General features: G+C 44.8%; 1 protein-coding gene across 4 annotated transcripts in view; it reads right to left on the reverse strand.

Annotated features, from left to right (window-relative positions):
* SORBS1 (sorbin and SH3 domain containing 1) overlaps positions 1-12,500 on the reverse strand; it is a 274,935-nt gene that overhangs the window by 66,376 nt on the left and 196,059 nt on the right. For 2 of the 4 annotated variants that reach the window (XM_021713459.1, XM_021713457.1), the window contains 2 exons: positions 9,927-10,010; positions 4,066-4,167 (listed from right to left, as the gene is read on the reverse strand). The exons of 1 other annotated variant lie outside the window; for it this stretch is intronic. In XM_021713459.1, coding sequence (XP_021569134.1) covers positions 4,066-4,167; positions 9,927-10,010 — 186 coding nt within the window. Of the gene's footprint in view, positions 1-4,065; positions 4,168-4,756; positions 4,823-9,926; positions 10,011-12,500 lie in introns of all 4 variants that reach the window. One more of the 4 variants, XM_021713458.1, reaches the window with a different exon arrangement.

Genomic DNA, 12,500 nt, shown 5'->3' on the forward strand with positions numbered 1-12,500 from the left:
TCCACTCACCTCAGCCTCCCAAAGGCGTGGGATGACAGGCTGAGCCACTGAGCCCGGCTCATGATCACACCTTTTAAAGCAGTGCTGTACCCTGCAGGATGCCCTAAGTCTTTGCCACATACTCTAACTCCAACTACTCACCTAGCAATCTCCAAAGTCAGTCTGTCTGTCTATCTATCACCTACTATCAATCAACCTAGACTCAGCGTTTATCTATCTGTCTATCCATCCATCTTTCTTTCTTTCTATCTATCATCTATCAACCTAGAGTCAGGGTTTATCTATCTATCTATCAACCTAGAGTCAAGGTTTCACTATCTATCTGTCTATCTATCATCTATTAATCAACCTAGAGGGTTTCTATATCTATCTATCTATCTATCTATCTATCTATCTATCTATCTATCTATCTATCTATCTATCTATCTATCTATCTATCAATCTAGAGTTAGGGTTTCTCTCTCTCTCTCTCTCTCCCCCCTATCAATCAACCTAGAGTCAGGGTTTCACTCTGTTGCCCAGGCTGGAGTGCAGTGGCATGGTCACAGCTCACCACAGCCTTGATTTCCTGGGCTCAGGCAATCTTCCCACCTCAGCCTCACAAGTAGCTGGGACTACAGGTGCATGCCACCATGCCTGGCTAATTTTTTGATTTTTTTTTTTGTAGAGATGAGGTCTCGCCTTGTTGCCCGTGGTGATCTCAAACTCCTGGGTTTAAGCAATCCTGCTACCTTGGCCTCCCAAAGTACTGGGTTTGCAGGCGTGAGCCACCGTGCCCGGCCTCCAAAGTATTTAGAAACCTCTTATTATAACATCCGTTGACCTTTCATCACAGTCCATCTTTCTGGACCTCTCTGGAGCTCTGGGTGGTTCTCATACTTTCTCCGCTTGCTCCATCCCTAGCTTTCTGCACCTTCTGGAACTTTGCTGGTCCGGCCTTTTCCCTTCTCCTGGTCCACGCCGCCCAACATCCCCATGGGTGGTTCTCGCTGTCACATCCTTTCTCTCGACGTGATTTTCTTGTGCACCCCTTCGTCCACTCCCAGGGCTTCCACCATCACCACCTCAGGTGACTCCAACTGCCTTCTGGAGCTCCTGCTTCTCTCCTGAGGCCTAGTCTTAGGGCTGTAGCCATCACCTGGACATTTCCTCCATGGTACCTGATGGACGCCTCAAAGGAGAATTACCTAAAACCAACTCCCTCACCCAATACTCTTCCCAGCTTTCTCTTTCTTTCTTTCTATCTTTTTTTGAGTCGGAGTCTCTCTCTGTTCCCCAGGTTGGAATGCAGTAGTTCACTCGCCATCACCGCAGCCTCAACCTGATGTGCTCAGGCAGTCCTTCTGTCTCAGCCTCCCAAGTAGCTGGAACCAAGGCATGCGCCACCATGACCGGCTAATTTTTTGATGTATTGTAGAAGCGAGGACTTGCCAAGTTGCCCAGGCTAGTCTTGAACCCCTGGACTCAGGCAATCCACTCATCTCTGCCTGAGAGGAGTGGATTACAGGCACTGGCCACTGTGCCCAGCCCCGGCTTTTTATGCGATGTGCTCATGTCCTTCTTCTAGTTATTTGGGCAAAACCCTGCAGGGGTCTTTGTCTCTATCCACCCCCAGTGCTTTGATCTTCACGCCAGTTAGTTAAAACGTCCCGCTGCAATTTCTCTGGCCCTCTCTCGCACGTCGACCCTCCCTGCCTGACGTTGCTGCATCAGCATGGGCTCTCACTCCCACACGCCCGGACTAATGCCTTCTTCTGCCTAGAGCACGGAACCAACTGTCCCGAAAAAATTATGTGTATCACATCGCTGGTCTGCGGTCAGCCCCAATCATTCCCTCAGCCATATTTTCTGAGCCTCTCCACTCCAGGGTCACTCCTTCCCAAATCCATCCCCCACTATTCCCACCCCGAATTTGCTATTCCAGCTACTTGTCTTACTCTTTGAATACACCTTAGACACGTGCGCATCTGTGTTCTGTGTTCTTCCTACTGCTTTCTCTATGCCTCATGATAATGCCCATGTTACACCACGTACCTAAGCTTCCTCTGCCCTTGAGGATCTTGGCTAACTCCGAGAAGCCTTCTTGAATTTCCACAAGATTTCTCTGTCTTTGGGCACTCTGAGCCCCTGCCATCCGCTTAGCTTTCAGCAGGCACTGCTGTGCCCTGATGGGCCTTTTATTTACGAGCGGGGCTAAACTGTCAAGGCCCGGAAGGCTGAGTTCCTTTTGTGGTACTGATTTAGAACCTGCCATGGCATGTCTTATACATACATATTCAGGTCAAATGGGCACCAGGTAAGTGAAACAACGTGAAGATGACTCATGTATGCATCAGAACTCTTCTCTGCCCACCTGGCCCGGGCTGGGTTCTGGGTACCAGAAGCAGGCTCTGCCCCTAGGGGTTCCCCCAACTGCCTCCCATTCTCGCAAAGGTTACAGGCATTCTCTTAGTATTTCGTTCTACTTTCGTGCCCTCTAATCCGTTTTTGGCCAGTGTGTCATCTCAGACCTCCAGAGTAGCTGTGATTGCCTCCCACCTTGAACCTTTGACCCCACAGTGGCTATACCTGGTTCCTGTCTCCACCCTGATTGAAAGCTCAGCACACCCCACCCCACCCCGGTCCCATCCTGCCTTCTCCACCCACCTTCAAGTTCTGAAGGAGAGCCTGGGACCCATCTCTGGCCTGGCAGGCTCCCTCATGCTCCGGGAACTCCGGATACCCCAATCCCAACTCCCCGGCCAGCCTGCAGCTCTGCAGCTTCTCTCTTTAACCAGCCCCCCAAACCCCCGGTCTCTTCACGCCTTCTCTAGTTGGAGTCTCCGGTGCTCACGTGACTTCTCATCCCCAGGTTCCTCCAGGAGCCGGTCTGACGTTCCTTGTCTCGGTTCTATTTAAGTAGGACATGGATTCGCCAGCAGTTTCCCCTCTTCCTGCCACAGATTGTGGACCTTCCTAGCTTTTTCAGCAGTATCCACATTCCTTTTTTTATCTTCTCTAAAGATATCCTTTCCTTTTAAGAGTCTCTCTTGTTTTGTCAGGGAGCTCTGGGGACAGTTCTGCAAACATTTTTTCTTGTTTCCCCTTAAAGTCTATTTACCATGGTCTCTTTCTCTCTCTCTCTCTCTCTCTCCCTTCCTCTTCTTTTTTTTTTTTGAGTTGGAGTCTCACTCTATTGCCCAGGTTGGAGTGCAGTAGCATGGTCACAGTCACTGCAGCCTCGACCTGCTGGGTTCAGGTGATCCTTCCATCTCAGCCTTCCAAGTAGCTGGGACTACAGGCGCGCGTCACCACGCCAGGCTTATTTTTCGATTTATTGTAGAGACGAGTTCTCACCAAGTTGCCCAGGCTGGTCTTGAACCCCTGAGCTCAGGCAGTCCTCTCACCTCAGCCTCCCAAAGGGCTGGGATGACTGGCTTGAGCCATCGCACCCAGCTCTCCTTCCTTTGATAAAACACATTTTGCTTATCTCCCCTTAAAACACCAATGCAGGTTCCATTTCAAACACTCCTTGGTGTCCAGGATGTCTGATGTCTGAGTGCATTTTTTTCATTGAGAACTTTCTGGCCTTTAAAATGGCAAACACTACTATTCGGACAGCGCCATGCACAGGAGAGGCACCCACATCACTGCTGCTGCGCTTTTCAAAAGGGTCTCTGAGGTTGGCATCTCCCAGGGCTGAAAAAAAGACAAGGAAATGGCCAAAAATGCCTCCCTGAAAATTCAGAGATGGTGCACAGAGGCGAAAGAAGGGAAATTAAATGGTCACCCCCTTGAAAGCAGAGAAAGAGTATAACATGGGGGTTCGGGGGGGGGAGTTAAATCACCAGCCACTCTGCGTAAGTGTGAAGAATCCCCTTTAAGGAAGATGCCAAGCTCAAAAGAAATCCAAGCAAAAAATGAACTGGGTGGGGGAGGGGGGAGTCTAGCCCAGGCGTCAGAAAGCCATGCAGCTTAAATAACCAGCATTGCCGCCCATCCCCTCGACTAAGTCAAAAACCTCGAACAAAAAAATGAGGCAGAGCCAGACGAGGAACTGATGGCATGAGAAAAACTGGGAAATACCTGTGGCACGTCTGCACTGGGTGCTTTATTAAGCGTCTCCACTTTTTCTAAATCTGCCTCTAACTCTGTCTGGCAGAGGTCGAGGTCTTTGTTTAGGTTAGTCTGGTTCGAGAAAGAAAAGATGGGAAAGAATGTTTAGTTTAGAGGAAAAGGAGAAAGAATGGAAGGTTAAGTTTGAAAAATGAAAAAAATATATATTTTTTAGTGTTAGACTTTCAGAAAGCCAAGATGGCATGACTAAAACCAAGAGCTCACCAGAAATTAGTTAAAGACATGAAAACAGAAAATGCAGCATTAGGTATATAAAATAAAAAGTCCTGAGGTAATCAGAGTTTCAAAAATCTATTCTACTTGCTAAAGAGAACTACAAATACCACAAAAACCTTACCTTTAAGGAAATACCTATTTCCTCTCTTTTCAGAGTATGGTGTCTGTGACAAATACTTTATGTCAGAAAAATAAGTAATTGCTTGAACAACCTCTAAACATTAGTATATGTCTTAGAGACTTTGTTAAATAGTTTTTTTTATCACCAAGCCAAAAAAAAGGTTGTCACCAAGTTAAAAAGAAAAAAACAAAACAAAACAAAGTGATCTCAGAAAACAAAACAAAACAAACCCACAACACACTCACGCTAACCAAGGCTAGAGCGCACACACACAGTCCGACGGAGGAGGCACAGCGGAATTACCTTTCTATCCTCTCTAGGAAGGATAGAGCAGTCTCCAGGAGTATAATCCCATATCTTTTTGGGAGGCTGACGGGAAGCAGAGGAGGAAATGAAGAAATGAGCATAAAGACATAAGACAAACATGGAGACTGGCTCAAACAAGGAGGGGCACATTAGGAGAACCGTATCAACACAGAAAGGTGGACTCAAGAGCGAAGGGGGTGGGCACTGTCTACGGTCTCGGTCTCGGTCTCGGACACAAGGCTGCCTGCCCCGAGGAGAAGCCTGGGGGACTTGGGAGCCGGGACCATTACCTAAGAAGTCTGTTTCTATGTCTGTGTCTCAAAGGCAACTCATCCTTGGATTCGAAATACTGAAAACTTAAAAAAAGAGAAAAGAAAAAGGAAAAAAAAAAAGGGTGGGGGAAAAGCATCAACACGAATTTGAACAAAAACAGAAACTTTAAAATTCCTCACTGTTCTTTTAATGAGATTGACACTGAAGAGTCTACATTTTTGAGGCAGTCTTCCTCTGCTGTAAAAATTTATCCTGTATTAACAAATGTGTGGGTCTGGACAGGAAGCTAAGCTAAAAGTACTTTCTGTGGTTTTTGGCGTTAGAATCTGTGTACAAAAATGGGTCTTTAATAGGGCACCCGGCAATCTCACCCCAGCAATTTTGAAATCTCTTTTTCCAGTTTAATTAGATGTTGATAATAACTCCTGGTGGTAGACGTATACTTTCCATCCCCCTTAGAGAACAAAGTTTAAACTTAGAATTTAAATGGGAAGCTGAGAGGTAATTTTCATTTTCTTTTTTAATCCTTCGTGTCAGAATGAGAGTTGTATTCCTAAGATGGAAATCTGGTGGGAGATCGTTGTAAGTGTAATGAGGGAGGATAGGACATTCAGAAGGTCCAGGTCACTTCTAACCCTAGAACCTCTCTCCCACTGAGCGGAGCGTCTCATTCTGCCTGCTCAGACTTGAACTTTCTTATATAACGACTTCTGAGGAGATGCAACATGGGCGATCATTCACAGCTCTGATTTTTTTTTTTTTTTTTTGAATCCAAGTCTCACTCTGTTGCCAAGCTGGAGTGCAGTGGCACGGTCACGGCCACCACAGCCTTGACCTGTTGGGCTCAGGCCATTCTTCCTCCCCAGTCTTCCAAGTAGCTGGAACCACAGGTGTGTACCACTACGCCCGACTAAATTTTTGATTTATTGTAGAGATGAGGTTTTGCCAAGTTGCCCAGGCTTGTCTAGAACCCCTGGGCTCAGGCAATCCTCTCACCTCGGCCTCCCAAAGTGCTGAGATTACAGGCATGAGCCACCACGCCCGGCAGCTCCGAAAACTTTCTACAATTTTCATTATAACCGACTCTGTATAAGCATTCAAATTAGGCTACTGTGTGAAATTCTGCCTTGAATTTATGGAGAGAAATCAGGTCAATTTCTGCAGAAATTAGACAAAAGAAGAGAAGAAAGAGCTGATACCCAGGCTCTTTGTAACGAATCTGCAAATGAAAAGTAATCTGATTTCACGTGTGTTCACCACTGACACTGACAGGTCAGTCATGTCTTCTCTGTTCATGTACATTCTGCATTGTGCAAAATAAGTAATATTTGCAATTATCATTCACCTTTAACACTTAATTCACTTGGAACACTCATCTGAGGAAGTAGACTTTTTAAGTCACTTATGGGACCCCTACTCATTTCTTTCTTTACTGTAAAAACAGGACAGTGTTTACAAATTAAATTGATTTTAAATAACTCTTTCCAAAATGGTCACTGGAGTCTTGAACTATTTGCTGGTCTGTGATGTGTTACAGCTAAAAAGGTATTATAGTCAGGATCTTGTTGACATTTCAGTTGATTTTGGGTGGCTTTAAGTGAAGAGTCTGAGGAGAAAAGGCATTCAGGGTCAATGTCTAGACTCTGAGTTCTGGTAGACTGTACTCGGAGGATGTGGTCCCCAGTTGGTATGAGAGGGGGAAAAAAAAGGTAGAATTGTGAATCCACACCATCTGGCAGGAGTTTAATTTCACTCTGCTTCTTTTTTTTTTTTTTTTTTTTTTTTGAGTCAGAGTCTCACTCTGTCGCCAGACTAGAGTGCAGTGGCCACTCCCGGCCACCGCAGCCTCGATCTGCTGGGCTCCAACGATCCTTCTGCCTCAGCCTTCCAAGTAGCTGGAACTAGGCGCACGCTACCATGCCCGGCTCATTTTTTTATTTATTGTAGAGATGAGGTCTCGCCACGTTGCCCAGGTGGGTCTCGAACCCGCGACCTCAGTCACTCTGCTTCTAAACGGCTGGAAAATGTTCCAAAACGCCTCCCATGGCTTACGCCACTTTTGTTTGTGTCTCTTACTCTTTTGTGTCAGGGGTAAGAAGAGAAGTTAAAAAATTCTTCCCCAAGTCCTGTTGGCCCAGTTAGATAAGAAGCCCACCCTTAGGATGCCTCAGACTGGAACAAAGAGTTATCTCAGTGCTGGTCCTCAGAATACAGACACAGACTAAGTTATTCTGGCAAATTTTCGAAAGTATTATCTTTTAAAGGAAGGCCTACACAAAAGGGAGTAGTCACATTAGCGGGATTCTGGAGTTTGTGCAAGGAATGCACAGAGGAAATGACATTTTGGAAAAGCATCTCGAAGTCTTTAAATAAGTAAGGGTCAGTTAGAGCAATGGAGTAGGGATACAAGTGATAGAAAGGCTCTCATATAAACGGACTGTGTTCTCAACCTCTGTCTTAAGTAGTGAAAACTCAGACTGGAGTTTTCAGTAGAAACAGTGTTAATTTACTAAGCTATTCACAGAGCCTATTTAATGTATACCGGGACTGGAATAATATCTGTTGTCAAGAAAAATTATTTGTGATGATAATTTGGTCAAACAGACCAAACATTTAATTAGAAAAAAAATTTTCATAATTTTTCCTAAACACTAATTATTTCAGATAAAACTAGTTTAGTTATTTAGCAGATGAGGTGGCCAGAAATTTTTGGATTCTGAAAGGGACTTTAAAAATCCATGGCATTGAATTTTTTTTTTTTGAGTCGATGGCTCACTCTGTTGCCTTGGCTGGAGAGCAGTGGCATGCTCATGGCCGCCGCAGCCTTGACCTGCTGGACTCGGGCAATCCTTCTGCCTCAGCCTCCCGAATAGCTGGAATACAGACACACACCACCATGCCTGGCTTATTTTTTGATTGATTGCAGAGACAAGGTCTCACCAAGCTGCCCAGGCTGGTCTCAAACTCCTGGGCTCAGGCAATCCTCCCACCTCAGCCTCTCAAAGTGCTGGGGTTACAGGCATGAGCCACGGTGCATGGAATCTTTATTAAACATAATTTAAAACTAATAACGTTTGCTTTCCTTGATGAAACTATGGCATTATTGCTACAATAATGGTCTTTTTTAGGGGGGAGGAGAACTAATAAAGCAAAAGCTTTTTTTGTGTGAGATAACTGAGCGGGTTTTAAGAAAAAGAAGAAAAGGGAAAGGGTGAGGATACCGACAAATATCTGCAGTGTGAAAAAGGTAGACTTAATAGATGTCGGAATGATGAACAGCAGAGAAAAAAAGGAGAGAAAGAATAAATGAGGTGTGCACCAATGTCTGGGGGGGAAGGGGAGAAGGGTGCCGGCTTTGGGTTAGACGCGTCCCTCTCCACCGGTCACTAGGTGGTGCTGTTCATCCAGGACAGCTCAGCGGCTATCGGGAGCCCGAGTCTAGGAGGGACCAGAAAAGAGCAAGAAGCAGGCTGTTTGCAAGTCTGGTGCTCCCAACTCAGAAGATGCCTGTGCTTTCAAAGCTCGGCACTGCTAAATCACACGAGTCATTCCAGAGCACCCGCTTCATTTCTCTTTGTCTTCGTCTTAATGAAAAAATGCATCGTGGCATTTAACATTTTACTGAACTAGAAAATTCACGCCTGCCTTCAAATAACAGTATCATCCCAGACCACAGTCATTCAAAAGCTGGATTCAGTGCTTAAGGTCTCATACCGTCGTCTAATACAATGTTTTTATACACTCAACTCCACCTGTAAATTCCTTTTTGCAGCCGTAATAATTAAGATGAGAGTTCTGAAGTCGGTTTCCAGTCCTAGTCTCTAGTGAAAGGATGGGCTCAATTCTCCCTTCCATCTGAAGTTCTTCTGGGTGCAGGGCTAGGAAAATCCTCCTTAAAGTATCCGGGGTCAATTTGTACCAAGGCCAAGTCAGAGATGTCATGGGGAAGCTCAGGCTGAACCCTAAAAATGCTAGAATTCCTAACTCCCATTTCAAGTGTTAGGAAATGCTACCCTAACTCATAAAAATAATTCCCTGAAAGTCACCTATAATGGGGTTGCCTTTGTGGGTCACATCTGCCCAAAGAGGCCTGCTTTGGCACTTCCCTTCTCTTTATAGCATGTGTGCTTTTATTTATTTATTTTTTGGGTTGGAGTCTCACTCTGTCACCCAGGCTGGAGTGCCTCGGCACACTCACGGCTACTCCAGTGTCAACCTGCTGGGCTCTGGTGATCCTTCCACCTCAGACTTCCAAGGAGCTGGAACTACAGATGTGCACTACCACGCCCGGCTAGTTTTGTTTCTTGTTTTTTGGGTTTTTTTTTTTTAATTGTAGAGACAAGGTCTCACCAAGTTGCCCGGGCTGGTCTCAAACCCGTGGGCTCAGGCAGTCCACTCACCTCAGTCTCCCAAAGTGCTGGGATTACAGGCTGAGCCACTGAGCCTGGCCACATGTGTGCTTTGAAAAACACTATTGACAGCAGTGACAATGCTGGCCTTCTCGGTGTGCTGTGCATTTTCCTGCTTGCTTTCCGTATGTCATAAAGACTTTGGTCAAGGAAGCGAATCAAGGGTTGAAATAACGCCATCCACAAGGCATGTGACATCTGCTCTCAGTGGCAGGAGTGGCCAAGACAAGCAGTGATTATCTGTGTCTCTCTGGGATATTCCGGCAAGATATACTTCCAGAGCTCACTGTCCTTCCTCGGAGAAGTAAGACCAAAGAAGTCTCACAGGTTGGAGTGTTTCAGGAAAGACAATCCCTTTACAGAAACCCAACACGACTGCGCCCCACCTCCTGACTCCTTACAAATAGATCTGATTCTCGAGCAGTAACAATGCACCAACAGCATGATCTTAAAAGGCGTATAACCACTGAAGCTATTAAACTTACCGGTTTCCCAAACTCCAATTCCGAAAAGAATTTATACCAAGGTTCATTCTTTAAATCTATCTCTTCTGGGCTTATATCCCGACTCTATAGGGGTTGGTGATAGGGAAATGGAAGAAAGAGAAGGATAACATTATGCAAAGATTACATAGGAACAGGCCAGTAGAGATGCAGTGGTTTCCAGGTATACCCAGCAACTGCCTTCAGGTGCAGCAATCACCTGTTTTTACTGATGCCCGCAAAAACAGGAGGGAGAGGATGGGTTTATATAAAAAACAGGGAAACTGAGGCAGGGAATAGTGAGTCAGTTTTAGCTCTAATGCAAAGGCAGACTACAGATGGAAAACTTGGCTGCCCACACAACAAATCTGAATATGGGCGTAATATTCCACAATCATTTTTGGTATTGTAGAAGAAAAGAAAGCCTTTATTTCCTCTTTACAAAAATTGTCTTTGGGGACTAAGAGCTATTAGTTACACGCAGATAACCTGGTGAGTACACCAAACATTAAGCCATCTATGCCAGTTGAGTAGAGCAAACGACTTTTATGGGCGAGCACGGTTTTAGTATTTATTTGCAAGGCTGCCTTAAGGTTTTCCAAATAAACACAAAATACTGACACTTTATAGGAGCCAATTGGTTAATACTGCATCTTTAATGGCACGTGAATAGGTGAGAAACCATGTCCCGTACACAGTAAAGCGAAGATGATATAAGTAAAAACAGAGGACACAGCGAAAAAACATCTTAAGCATCCAGGGAATGAATACAGACAGAATATACTTTGTGTTTCTAACAAATAGATGTTAAAGAACAGGACAAAATAAAGTGAGGGAAAAGCTAGACAAGACAGACAACAGAACAAAGGGAAAAAAACTTCTGGGTTATGTTACAAAAATCAGTTAGATTTCTCACTTTACATCACACTAAGCGGTATCGCACAGACTGAAAATTTGATTTCATGGGATTAGATATTTAATTAGATATGTAGAAAGTTCTAGTACTATACTCTGTGGAGTAACATGTGTTTCTGGAAATAATTCGTTGGAAAATGAATGTCTGGAAAGTAAATCAGGTTTTCCCCTTAGCAAACTGGAGATACATACACATCTGATAAAAGTGCTTGAGGGTCATGGCTTAATTAAATTCATGATGTAAACATGTTTCAAAAAACTTCGATAATCACAAAAGAGTTAGGGTGATTTTCTACAACAATCAGAAATAGAAAATGTACATACTTTCTACGGAGACTGAAAACATCGCACAAGAAACTTCACAACTTCCCGGCTATGAAACCTGAGGAAGGGGGTCGCCATGTCAGGTGTGCAGGTCTTTAAGGCTACTACTTTATAAAGTAGTTCTTCCTGAACGCACATAGCTGTTCTGCAGCTGGTAGAAATGGCCGCAAACTTTCTTAGTGACCTTTACCAAGCCCTTCTTCTACGATCCTTAGAAGAATATTTACCACCTTCCTCTACCGCTACAGGTAGAGGAAGACACAGATGGATAGCAGAGAACCTTTCTTTAACTGAAATTCAACTAAGCTGAAATCAGGGGGAAATATATACAGAAACACCAGGTCTGTCCACCTACATCCAGATAAAACCTCTTTCAATTGTTTTGGGGGGACCAAGGACTTACACCTTGAAGGAGAAGGCGTGATCTCACTGCAGGAAACAGATTCTGTATTTATTCAGTGAAAGGAGGCACAATACCCACGAAGACATGACTATTCAGGAGTGACAGTTTAGACACTGGGACATTCTTTTTAAATTGTAATATGTGGGCAAACATGTATAAAGTTCTGGTACCATACGTACTCTGTGGACTATTCTTACAACCTATTTCATGGGGCTTCTTGAAACCGCTTTCATGTTTGTTATTTTTACAAAGAATATTTATAAACTGGTCTCTGGGAATAGGCTAGCCTTTTTTTATTTTTTTATTGTTTAAATAAAGTGTACCAACTTTTTTGGGAAACTGCCTGAAAGTTTGGGTACTTGAGGTCCTGAAAGAATTAACCCATTCTATCCCTGAAGGTTGCCTATAGATTATGGAGGGTGATGCTGTGTCAAGAACAGAATCAGATGGTATTCCAAACAGCTTGGGCCCAGGGCAGCCAGCCTCCGCCCCTTGAGCCGCCCAGAGATAAAGGTGAAAGGGTGATATCACACAGCCCTCACATCTGCATGTGACTCTGCCATGCATAACCCAGTCGTAGATTCAGCGATGGAACAGATCAGTAGAAAACATCCTTCCGGAATCAGAGAAGGAACTCTGTCCCAGCTGGCAGGGCAAATCCCAGAATGCCAGGCGAACTTCTCCTGGCTCAGAAAAACCCTCAGAAAGGGCAGCTAACATGCCCAGAAAATGCAGGCTTCTCCTCAAAGCCAGTCTTGCTTCTTGAATGGGAGTCACAGACCAGCTTCAAACTTCAATTAAATAAATCACCCGCGTGTGCTATGATATCTGTGTGGCAATTATTTACTTAGAAATAGGGTCTGGCTCTGTTGCCCAGGGTGGAGTGCAGTGGGGTGACCATAGCTCACTGCAGCCTCCAACTCTTGGGCTCAAGC

This window comes from Carlito syrichta, unplaced genomic scaffold (genome assembly GCF_000164805.1).
Source record: "Carlito syrichta isolate Samal-C Ts95f unplaced genomic scaffold, Tarsius_syrichta-2.0.1 Scaffold304557, whole genome shotgun sequence".
Classification (NCBI taxonomy): domain Eukaryota; kingdom Metazoa; phylum Chordata; class Mammalia; order Primates; family Tarsiidae; genus Carlito; species Carlito syrichta.